The sequence below is a fragment of the Cyprinus carpio genome, chromosome A8 (genome assembly GCF_018340385.1).
Source record: "Cyprinus carpio isolate SPL01 chromosome A8, ASM1834038v1, whole genome shotgun sequence".
Taxonomy (NCBI): Eukaryota; Metazoa; Chordata; class Actinopteri; order Cypriniformes; family Cyprinidae; genus Cyprinus; species Cyprinus carpio.
In genome coordinates, this window is record NC_056579.1 from 20,681,238 (window position 1) to 20,693,470 (window position 12,233).

At 37.1% G+C, this 12,233-nt stretch overlaps 1 protein-coding gene across 1 annotated transcript; it reads left to right on the plus strand.

Moving 5' to 3' along the window:
- The first annotated feature begins 396 nt into the window (after positions 1-396).
- Positions 397-9,865, plus strand: ube2d4 (ubiquitin-conjugating enzyme E2D 4 (putative)). Its single transcript, XM_019108292.2, has 7 exons — positions 397-681; positions 5,285-5,348; positions 5,547-5,578; positions 6,561-6,638; positions 6,747-6,852; positions 7,594-7,687; positions 9,226-9,865. Exons 1-7 carry the CDS (start codon positions 658-660, stop codon positions 9,269-9,271), a joined length of 444 nt encoding a protein of 147 aa, XP_018963837.1. The 5' UTR covers positions 397-657; the 3' UTR covers positions 9,272-9,865.
- Positions 9,866-12,233: the final 2,368 nt, after the last annotated feature.

A 12,233-nucleotide genomic window follows, 5' to 3' on the forward strand; every position in this document is an offset into this window, starting at 1 on the left:
ATCATAATCATAGACACGCTGTTTCGTAGAGCAGTTTTACAGTTTACTACACTGTAAAATTACAAAATTCAGCAAGTTCATTTTCACATTTTCTCACAATTGTGAAAAATAAAAATAAAATGAAAGAGCATCACAGACACGTTAAATTATTTAACAGAGTTCATAGGGTTTTTATTTTTTTTTAAATTTTTTTACTTTACAGATTTAAAATTAATATTTTTCTTTTTTTTAAAAAAAAAAAAAGAGGGGGGAGAATTATTCTTCTTTTAAGTTTTTCTCTTCTCATAATTTTTTAATGCAAGTTACGAACGATAACACCCCCACATTACTACATTTCCCAAGATCCCCTCGCACCCAAGCGCACGCTCTAGTATCGCGATATCATCTAAAACACTTGGCTGGGTATCGCGAGATTACTCTTGCTGTCTAGTACAGCACTAAAAACTGTCAGTGAGGTTAGAGGGGGGTAAGAATTTCTCAAATCGGCGACACAGCCGTTCAAACAGCGGCGTGAATGTCCAAACCTGTGCTTTTGTGTAATTACAAACGTAACGTGTGGCACTGAGGGGAAAAACGGCAGCGTCCTCATCCAAACCGCACAGGCCAACGGTCTCTGAACTAACGTTAGATCAAACAGTGCGGTGTAACAGCGGGCAAATGGCGTTGAAAAGAATCCAAAAGGTGAGTCTGTGTGTATTGTGTGGCTCCATAACCTCACAGCCTCTGTCGATGTCCTCCTCATCTTCTCTAATGTTGTTGTGAATGTGAAACAGTCGCACTTTTCTCATTTGGTCCCCATCTGGTCAAGACAAAGACGGACGGCCGATGGTGGATGCGTGCAGTCGACAGACGCACTGACCGTTACAGGTTCCCGCACACGATGAGACAAACACTCCGCGTTGCTTAGATACGCCTAATCTTGAGTGTTTGTTTCGCGCAATATGTGATCGACCGCTTCTATTGTTGTTATGCGATGATGAAGTATAAGATCTGCGCGTGTAGGTAGTAACGCATGGTTTGGGGATGGACAGGAACTGTTGTGACTGATTTGTTGCGTGTAAGTGTGTTGGCGCTGGAAACATTGTTAAAATGTATCTTTTCTGTTGTCGGTCATCATGAATGAGCGAAGCGCCGCTGGTGCGCATGCGTGATGGGCGACTACTGCTTTCGAGATGCCAAATGCTGAACCCTAATGTCAGCGTGTCCATATAAGGCTTGGCAAATAGGGCACTAGGACAGCGGAGGGTATTTTTAACAGATTCGCCACCCTGCCCGAATAACCAACGACTTTAATCACAGAAGAAAAGAAAAGAAAATCACTTGGAGTCTGTGTGTCGGTTTCATTGATTTCATGAGTGTTTCATTATAAAGGAGGCAGATTCTGTCATTATTGACTCACCCTCATGTTGTGGTTCTTCTTCTAAATGAGGAGAAATTGGAAAAATCTGACATTTTTTAAAGGGTTAGTTCAGCCAAAAATGAAAATTATGTCATTAATGACTCACCCTCATGTCGTTCTAAACCTGTAAGACCTCCGTTCATCTTCGGAACACAGTTTAAGATATTTTAGATTTAGTCCGAGAGCTTTCTGTCCCTTCATTGAAAATGTATGTATGGTATACTGTCCACGTCCAGAAAGGTAATAAAAACATCATCAAAGTAGTCCACGTGACATCAGAGGGTCCGTTAGAATTTATTGAAGCATCGAAAATACATTTTGCTCCAAAAATAACAAAAATTACGACTTTATTCAGGACTGTTTTCTCTTCGGGGTCTGTTGTGAACGCGACTGCTGTGACTGTTGACGTACGACGCTGCTGACGTGTTCTCTGGTGCACCCAATAACAAAGAAAACACGTCAGCATCGTCGTACGTCAGCAGCGTCACTGCAGTGTTGTGAACGCGCTCACAACAGACCCGGAAGAGAAGAAAATGCTTAATAAAGTCGTAATTTTTGTTATTTTTGGAGCCAAATGTATTTTCGATGCTTCAATAAATTCTAACGGACCCTCTGATGTACGTGGACTACTTTGATGATGTTTTTATTACCTTTCTGGACGTGGACAGTATACCGTACATACATTCTCAATGGAGGGACAGAAAGCTCTCGGACTAAATCTAAAATATCTTAAACTGTGTTCCGAAGATGAACGGAGGTCTTACGGGTTTGGAACGACATGAGGGTGAGTCATTAATGACATAATTTTCATTTTTGGCTGAACTAACCCTTTAATGGTCGTCTCCAAAAGAGATTGTCCCTAAAAAATATAAAAAATATATCCCAGAGTCTTCTGGAGTCCATAGCTTTGTGTAAGGAAAAGGCCAAAATTTAAAGGGATAGTCCAACCAAAAATTACAATTGCTGTCATTCGCCCACACTCTTGTTGTTTTAATCCTGTGTGAAGATCCTGTCTGAATATACAGCTTAATCGTGGTCTCAAGTACTTGCATTTAGTACAATATTAATAATATTTAATTTGAGTTTGAATATCAATTTTGTAAGACATAATAAACATGACAATCAATAATTTATCTCAGATCTCAACAATAACAAGAATGTTCAAACTGTGAACAAACGTATATTTCATAGCAAGGTTTGTATCAGGCACTGAGTTTGTATTTTGGATAATGTTAAAATCACAAATTTTTATTAAATTGAAGCTTGTCTGTTTAGCAAAGCGCTTGCAGAGAGAGCCCCGCCCACACGCTCTTCTGATTGGCTGTAAAAAAAAAAATTTTTTTTAGACAAATGTACTTGGAATCTTATCACATTGCGTCTGGTGAGTATAATAGGATACTTCATGGCGTGATTTTGGAGCTTGACAGCCATGGTCACTATAAATTGTGCTTGTATGGGAAAAAGTTCAGCCGTTTGAAATAAGATAACAATGTGCAAGTTTGTAATGACATGAGGGTGAATTAAGGAGTGAACTGTCTCTTTAAGGTCTGAAAGCCCTGTGAAACAATGCATAAGATCCATGCATTAAATATTAGATGCACATTTTTAGATATTGTATTAAAACGCGCACAGACCCATGACCAGTGATAGAAATTAGACATTTAACTTGTGCTGAATGCGATGTTACATCAACAAAGGGGTCAAGAAAGAGTGTCAACAACAGAGTGTAAAAGCTCCGCCCCTTTTAAAAACAGCACAGATGTAAGCCAGTATGCGGTGCGTTGTTGTGATGATCCTGCCAGAAGTAATTTTATAAGGACCAGTATTGTGCAATGATCATGTTTTTTACGAAATCAGAAATTCAAACCTGTTTATGTGTATTTAAGCATGTAAGTATAATGTAATAGCAGGTGGGAATACAGACTACATGTTAACTGATGCATTGGACTCCACCACTGAAGAAAAGGATAATTATATTTCTGAGACAATTTTTAATGATTTTTTTACTTTTACATACAGTACACATTGATTTTATTAAAACTATAGACTTTTCTGGGGAGGATAAGACAATACACTGTATTGCAGGTTTATGGCATGATGATATTTTTTTAAATAATTGTCCCTAAATTCAGCGTACAGTTTGAAGGTCGGCTCCTTCTTTAAGTTCTTGCACTGATGTCATTTAATGACATATAATGTTGCTCTGTTGTTGTGTTCAGTGTTACATATGTACTGCTCCATTAAAGCCATTTGTTTTTTTTTTTGTTTGTTTTTTTTAAGTGTGCTGAGAGTTAAAGTTATTGAAAGTGCTGTCGATGAACAGCTGACCGCTCTGTGTCTATCTTTAGAGAGGCGTTTCAGGCGCTGCAAGTCAGACAGCAACTTCTAGCAATACAAACAGCCGCTCAAGAGGTGAATTAGTGGGGTGACGTGGCCATGAGGATGAGATATGAGATATTTAAGATGAATGACTCAGAACAGTTACAGAAATACACCTGATGCCAAATACTGAGCCACACTGTCAGAATACAAACAGTGCATGAAACTAACAAACCTCGTCCGAGACTGACAAACACTACACTGTAAATATTGTCCAGCGTTTGTATAAAAAAGAAGAAGTGGAGATTAAGTTTCCTTCATTCAGATTAACATTGTAGCAACCGTTCTATTATTGTTGAAAGAACGCTTTAAGAGAGAAACTGGGTCAAAAGCCGGCACTGAGCATTAATAAAAATCCATATGGATGAATCTCATTAAACATTTCAAGAACATATTTAGCTCCAATTTTACCCCCACATTAAAAGGAAATAAATGAATGCAGTTTAAAATGTAATGTATATCTAATACTGTTCAAAAGTTTGAGTTCAGGAAGTCTTTTGAATACTTTCAATGCATCAGTGAGTTAGGGAAGTCTTTTTGATAGTTTAGGTGTTTATAATGTTATAATTTATAATATTTTAAATAAATTCTTTTGAGCATTCTGGTCATCAAAGAACTCTTTTAAAAAAGTAACAGTTTGCACCAAAATATTAAAAGTAAATGTATTATTATTGCATATTAATAATAAGAAAATAATAAGCTGCTAATATGTTTCTTGAGCAGCAAATCAGAATGATTTCTGAAGGATCATGTGACACTGAAGACTGGAGTAATGATGCTGAAAATACAGCTTTGACATCACAGGAATAAATTACAAAAAAATATATGAAAAAATACAGTTTTTGCTGTCTTTTGATCAATAAATGCAATCTTGGTGAGCATTGAGGCTTATTTCAAAAACATAATAAATACATCTTGTTAGTTAACATAATGTTAAATTACGAGCACAATATTTTTGTCTTTATGCAGAATGTATTTTTTTTTTTTCCTGGTGTTAGTTAGATTCACACGGATACACTTTTACCTCTATCACATTTTGAAAAATGCAAGAGCTTAATTTTTTTTTAAATGAAAGACATATGAATAGCCTGTTTTCCACAACTGATATTTCTGTACACCCTGATATTTTCAGCCACACCCTTTGTTTATACAGCCATATTTCATTCTCAGACCAGTTTGTTAGGTACAGTGAGGTGACTGCCACAGTGTTGGTTGTGCTGGCAGTGCTCCGGAAACAATCTCTATCTCAATATGGAAACAAACCTCAGAGCCAAAGCATTAGGAGTATGTGTTTGCAGCCACATTACACTAACATGAGCCAAATTCTGTTTTTAGAAAGCATTTTGAGTAAATGAAGTATCCTGGTGCTGATAACATTTTGATCAGACCAAGAATCCTTTCTTTTCTTCTGTCAGTTTTCTCTGAAGTGCACCCATAATCAAATAATCAAGGTTTCCTGCACCAGAAGTGCTGTTTTACATGACATGGCCCTTTTGTTTCCCTCAGGAACTGACAGACCTACAGAGAGATCCACCAGCCCAGTGTTCAGCAGGTCCGGTCGGAGAGGACTGTGAGTATATGAGTCCCTATTGAGTTACTATTTTGTCAGATTACCGTTTAAATGTAAAGATATTCACATGTATTCACTCTAATAGAGATCCTGTTTAGATCGTCCAACACTAACTATCATTTTCAGCATACACTGGATCAGTTCGTGCTCTGCTTCAATACTGGCTATTGATTTTATAAAATTAATCATGTTTTTCAGTGTTTCACTGGCAGGCAACAATAATGGGGCCGGTAAGCAGCCATTTTTCTGCCTTCCCACAGTCATGAAATATCAGGGAATTGTGATTTCCAGTTCTGGGGGGGACAATACACTTAAGATCAATAAAATTAATAGACTTAAAATTAATAAAATCTTAAAATGTCTTGGAAAAATCATGGAAATTCTTTGATCAAAATGTGTGGTAATCCTGAAATTAGTTAAAGGGACAGTTCACCCATGTATGGTGATGTTCATTTTATTTTTTTGGAATCTAGGGATGCTTGGTGTAATTTGTTGTTGTTTTAAAATTCTCTGTCTATTGAGTTATATTAAAAAATGTCCCGGCTCCTCCAAGCTTTATAATGGCAGTGAATGGGTGTCAAGTTTGTAAAGCCCAAAAAAGTGCATCCATCCATCATAAAAAGGGCTCCACACAGCTCAGAGGGATCTGTGCCACATGAGAGGAAAAAATCGGAATTGGGTCACTTGAACCATGCTGTGTAAATGGGGTATAACTCTGACTGCATTCGTCTGAAAGAAGAAAGTCCTATACACCTAGGATGGCTTGAGGGTGAGTAAATCATGGGGTAATTTTCATCTTTGGGTGAACTATCCCTTTAAGAAAAGTTTTTAAATTGTTTAAAAGGGACATTTAACACCTTTTTAGCATTTTATTTTCTTCTAGAAGTCCACTTACAATGTTGATGAAAGTTTGCTTGTACCACAAACAGTTAAAGTTTAGTGAAATAATCAGGTTAGTGTACCTTTAACACTGCTATATGTAAATAGCCTCTGTTCTGATTGGCTGATCTCCACGTCCAAGTGCAGTTCATAAGATTGTACATAAAAAAAAGGAAATAGTAGTTTATAATTACTTTTTATTAAAATTTTTTTAGTTTTTTGTAGTTGTTTTTTATTGTTATTTTTATGTATTGTGATGTGTTAAAATATTGCCTGTTTTGTGACGGTTGCAGTACATGCATATATTAGCAAAGCTATGTTCTTGGTTTTTAGAACGACAGTCCATACCAAGGAGGGGTTTTCTTCCTTACAATTCATTTCCCAACAGACTACCCCTTTAAACCACCAAAGGTAAGTTGCTTTGTGATATTCATTGTGGTTGGAGACATTAGTCAAATGCAAATGTACGTAATTGTTGTTTGTAATTCTGTAATCAGTACACTTTGCATTGATTGACAGGTCGCATTCACCACAAAAATCTACCACCCCAATATTAACAGTAACGGCAGTATTTGTCTGGACATCCTGCGATCTCAGTGGTCACCTGCACTTACTGTATCCAAAGGTAAGATTCAGGCAACATCTCAATGCATGATGCAAGCACTTTGAAAATAAAATGTAAAAAATCTACAGTACCTTATTACTGTATATGTACAGTACACTAAACGAAATAAACAAAAGTTATTGTAATGTTTTTAAAGAAATGAATGCCTTTATTCAGCAAGGATGTATTAAATTGATCACAAATAACAGTAAAGACATTGAAATGTTACAAAATATTTCTATTTGAGTTAAATGCTATACAATACCTAGTGATTTAACTGCTAACAAATTAAGCAAACATTTAGTAGTTTTACCAAGTATATCAAAGAAATGCAGGTATTGAGATTCTTCTGTTAATACATTTGAATTTGCATAATCACGTCAATGCATTTATGTTTAGAATAATTACTACAGTAAAATGTATTTTTCCTAATAATGTGAATCAGAAAACCTACAGTACATTTTTTCCTGTTCTCACGACAGATGATTGTTATAATTTAGGTATTATGATGTTCTCATGTGGCTTGACAGTGTTTGTTTTGAGTACTGTAGAGCCGTGGCGTCTCTGGCTAATAGCAGAGCGCTGAGCCCAGTGTGGCTGATTGTGTTGTCAGACTGTAGTGATTAAGCAATGACCTAGTTTGGATCACTCCACGGGAAGCTGTTTGTGTTATATGACAAACAAACACAGTCATTCCAGCAGCAGAGACGATCAGGAGGTTTTGGTATTATATATTTTTAATGTGTTCCCTTTCTTTATTAGTCTTGTTGTCCATCTGCTCCCTGTTGTGTGACCCGAACCCAGATGACCCGCTGGTACCTGAGATCGCACATACATATAAAGCAGACAGAGAAAAGTGAGTGACAATTACGTGCATATTTTAATGGCCTTTTCAAAAATGGTTCATGTGTTAATTTTTCTTGTTTTGATCAAATGCCTGTTTTTGGAAAATCCAATGAATTGAATACAAATGAAAAGTACTTCATTGCTTGTGATGTGTTTCTGCTTTTATTTAATGGATGTCACATGATAAGTGTACAAAAACAGCTTTATGTAACAGAACAAAAGACTCAGAACTCTTATACTGTGATTGAATGAGCCAAATTCAGAGCTGCTGTAAAATTGCCAATACACGCACACATGAGACCGTTTAATTCTGTATTAATCTGCCAGGTTAGTTGCGACATTGTGACCTGGACTTCTCTCCATATTAAACCCATTAATAAAAAGCTTGTCTTGGCTTGTTTGGGACGTGTTAGACTCATGTAGTCAGATTTTTGACTGATGCTGTTAGGTTTGTGCTCTACAGCCGCTTTGACTGGCCATGGACTGCTCACTTTTGCAAAAGGAAGACGTCTGACTGTACAGTAAAGTGACCAATAACGGTTTGCTTTCTTCAGCGTCATGTTTAGGGGCGGATGAATGTTCCAGACAGGTGTGTTTGCTAAAAGCATAGTTAAAGGGATAGTTTAGCCAAAAATGATCATTTGCTGTTAATTTGCTCGCCCTCAGGCCATCCAAGATGTAGGTGTTTTATAAGTTTCATTTTTTTAATGAAATTAATACTTTTATTCAGCAAGTATGCATTAAATCGATCACAAATGACAGTAAAGACATGCATAATGTTACGAAAGATTTCTATTTCAAGTAAATCCTGTTCTTTTGAACTTTCCATTCATCAGAATATCTGAAAAAAATTCCACAAAAATGCAAGTCAACAGTTACCATCACTTTGAGAGTCAAAAAAAAGCTACTAAGCAATACTGAATTGATGCCTGTGGCTCCTGACGATAAATTGAGGTCTTATGAAGTGAAACGATCGGTCGGTGCAAGAAACTGTTCGTTATTTGTAACGTTATTAACTGATCCACTGTTCGTCTTCGGAACACAATTTAAGATATTTTGGATGAAAACCGGGAGGCCTGTGACTGTCCCATAGACTGCCAAGTAAATAACAGTGTCAAGGTCCAGAAAAGGTATGAAAGTTGTCGTCAGAATACTCAATCTGCCATCAGAAGTGCAATCTGGGTTATATGAAGCGACGGGAACACTTTTTGTAAGCGAAGAAAACAAAAATAATGACTTTATTCAATAATTCCTTTGTCAACAGTCTCCTCTGTGTCTCTCCATTTCACCGCATGCTCTTCTGTGTCATCCGCGCCACAAGGATGCGCTGTTTTTGTTTTAAATCAAAGCTAAATACACGTAGAAACAGTGCATCCTTGTGGTGTAGTAACGTGTAACGTAGATAGTCCTTTGTGATTGACCCAATAAACAGTGTCACAATTTATCCACTTTATGTAAAGCATTCTTGCCCATTGTTAAATAAAATGAAATAAAACAGAAATGTGGCTCGAATTACATCATAAGGGTTTATCATTTTTATGCTTGTAGGTACAACAGACTAGCGAGAGAATGGACGCAAAAGTACGCCATGTGAGAGTGCCTGCGACTAAAACACTACAGAATCAAACGGACAGAGAATCGTGTTTTTACTTTGAACAAGAGGAGTCAAAAGAAGTGAATGTTGAGGGGAGGGGACATCTAAACACCGGACCCTTGGAAGAGAAGCAGAAGGCGGAGGTGAGGAGGTGAGAGCCGCTGGTACATGTGCCGTTCTCCCAGATCCGCCGCCACAACGGCTTAGCCTGGAAAACTCCAGGAAAACTGTAAAACCGGACAAACCTCGGGGGAACCACAACCCAGGAAGTTAGACTTGTACTACTGTTAGTTCTGTTATTACTGTCTTAGTGATATTCTCAGTGTTGCGTTCTCACTCTCGTCATCACTGAATGAGGAAACGTCGGGCTGAAGTTGGAATTGCGGCGAGACCGGATTGATCATGTCTGAGCCGTCGCACCATCCCATCGGAGTCCCTGCGGAAACCATAGTTGTGTGTGCACTCGTACACTTAACATTTTTAACAGTTTGTGGTAGAATGTAAAAAATCGGATGTCAGAAAGACCTTACTGTAGTTTCCAACTTCCTGCCGTTTCAGTGTTATCCCATAAAACACTATGAATGTGATTAAGAAGAGGTTGTGTCCTAATGAGATAATGGGATTTGATTTTTGAACAAATGGAGGTCATAAATAGTCAAGTGAGTCTATATCTTTGTGCTATAAAAAAATTTTATAATAAAACTTTAGTATTAAACAGGGTCGTTGCAAGGAGATTTGCAAAGAGATTCCACATACCCTCATTCATTGTTTCATTAATTTATTCAATTTTCAGGAGTGAATGAAAACAAGTGTGTGAACTCGGACACCGAGTACACCAGAAGAGCTGCAGGAATTCATTTGGCTCGACCCTCACATGTTTTTTAGCACATGTGAGTGTACACTGGTTGTACACTAGATATCGAGATGCATTGAATGAGTGCACTCCATAATGTCCACTTCGGTTTCAGTCACCACTACAAATGGCAGTTTCCTCAAATAGTGACCTTTTAATGGTATGGGGTGAATTTGTCTGTCCACAACAGACACGACAAGTCACAAGATACAACAAAAGCGATCACAATTCACAGCCAATCAGAAGAGTGTGTGGGCGGAGCTCTCTCTGAAAGTTTACTGCTCTCTCGCTGTGAAATGGATAAATATGTAATTTCATCAAATTTAACAATAATTAACATATATACTCAGTGACTGATACAAATTTGTAATTTTGTTGTGAAATACACAGAGTTCACAGTTTGATTTTTTTTTTTTTCAAGGTGTTTTCAAGATCTGAGGTAAACTATCCATTGCTGCTTTCATTATGACATTAAATTCATACAAAAATTAAACACAAATGAAACTTTTAAATATTTACAAAACGCATACATGAGATAAGTCTAATCGTTGTCAGCCATGAGGTAGCAGAAATTGAAAAAGAAATGTGTTTTTAAAATTACATTTTTGAAAAATAGAATCACCTGTCACTCGTCTCTTATCGCCATCGCTGTTGATTAGGACGGAAGCAAAATGGAAAAGCAAACCTTTTATCTTGTGGCGTGTTGCATTGTATCTCATTAGGACACAGAGTTCATTTTTAATATTAGACATAACTTTTTTCTTTTTTTTTTGGTTATAATCATATCTCCTTTTGACATATTGTTTATTAAACCTTGAGTGTCGATTTCAGAATTAAGCTGGCCGTTCCCACAGGACATGCTCTTGTTTTCTGTTTGCGCTGTATTTTTAATGTTGCTTGATCTTTTTTCAAACACTATTTTGTTCATCGTTTGATGCGCAGTGGAATGCTGTCGATTTGAAAAGAATGGACCAATCAGATGAATCTGGGGGAACGTTAACCTTATTTACTGTACATATGGTCGAACAAATGTATATGGAAAGCTCCATCAACCTGTTTTTAATGCAAAAACATGTCTTGTGCGAATGGCCACTAAATTTTATTTACCTCAGCCGCATGTGCATGATATGGCAGATGAGTAAGTATTTGTTTTGATGAGTATTGTGAAGTTGCTTTAGGAATCAAGGCAGATTTTTATACTTGTCTTAAAAGTTCACCCAATTTGCTTGCAGAAAAAAAAAAGAGGGAGCAAAAATGCTGAACCATGGGACTGTGGGGAAAAAATGAAATGCCACCATTTCTGCCAAATGTGATTATGCCCCTTTCAGATTTGCAGGCAATGAGCACATCATAGCGTATGAATGCAATATTTTTTTGGCTATTTAGCATTTATCTCTTCTACAAATCTTTCTGCAAAAGTGTAATCCTTAATAATCTTTAGATAATCTTGTTCCTGTAGTCACTAATATTACTAACTTTTGACAGAGTAGATGGTACGTTTGATGTATGACCAGCACAGGTGCTGGACTCAAGTACTTTTACTGTAAATTAATTTTTGTAAACGCACTCATTAACTCGTGGCTGCCTATTTAGAGGTGGATGATCAAGATGTTTACACAGAGCAGAATGAAAAAAATGTAAAATGTCTTCAGTCTTATGTGGTGCTGGGGGTAGGGTGAGGGTAGGGAAGTGTGGTGTTATCATTTCTTTACTCTCATCTTGTTGTTGTGCTTCACAAGCCCATGACTCAAGACTCCCTGAAAAGGGCTAAATATTGCCATAATTATATTAAGCACCGTATATGTGTTCTACACACAATAGTTTATTGATAGTTTACAACAAAATATGAATTCTGCAATCATTTACTCACTTTTCCAAACGGAATGTATGACTTTTCACTGTGAAACACAAAAAGAGAAATTTAGATGTTCGCGCTGCTTTCATACATTTACTTTTAGTCATTTAGCATTCTGTTAGATGAGCTGAGATGTGAGCAGCAATTGTCAGATCATCAGGATGGAATGAGAGGTAGAGTCGAGTGTCATCAGCACAGCAGTGATACGAAAAGCCATGTTTCTGTATGAGAGAACCTAGTGATGCCATGTAGAC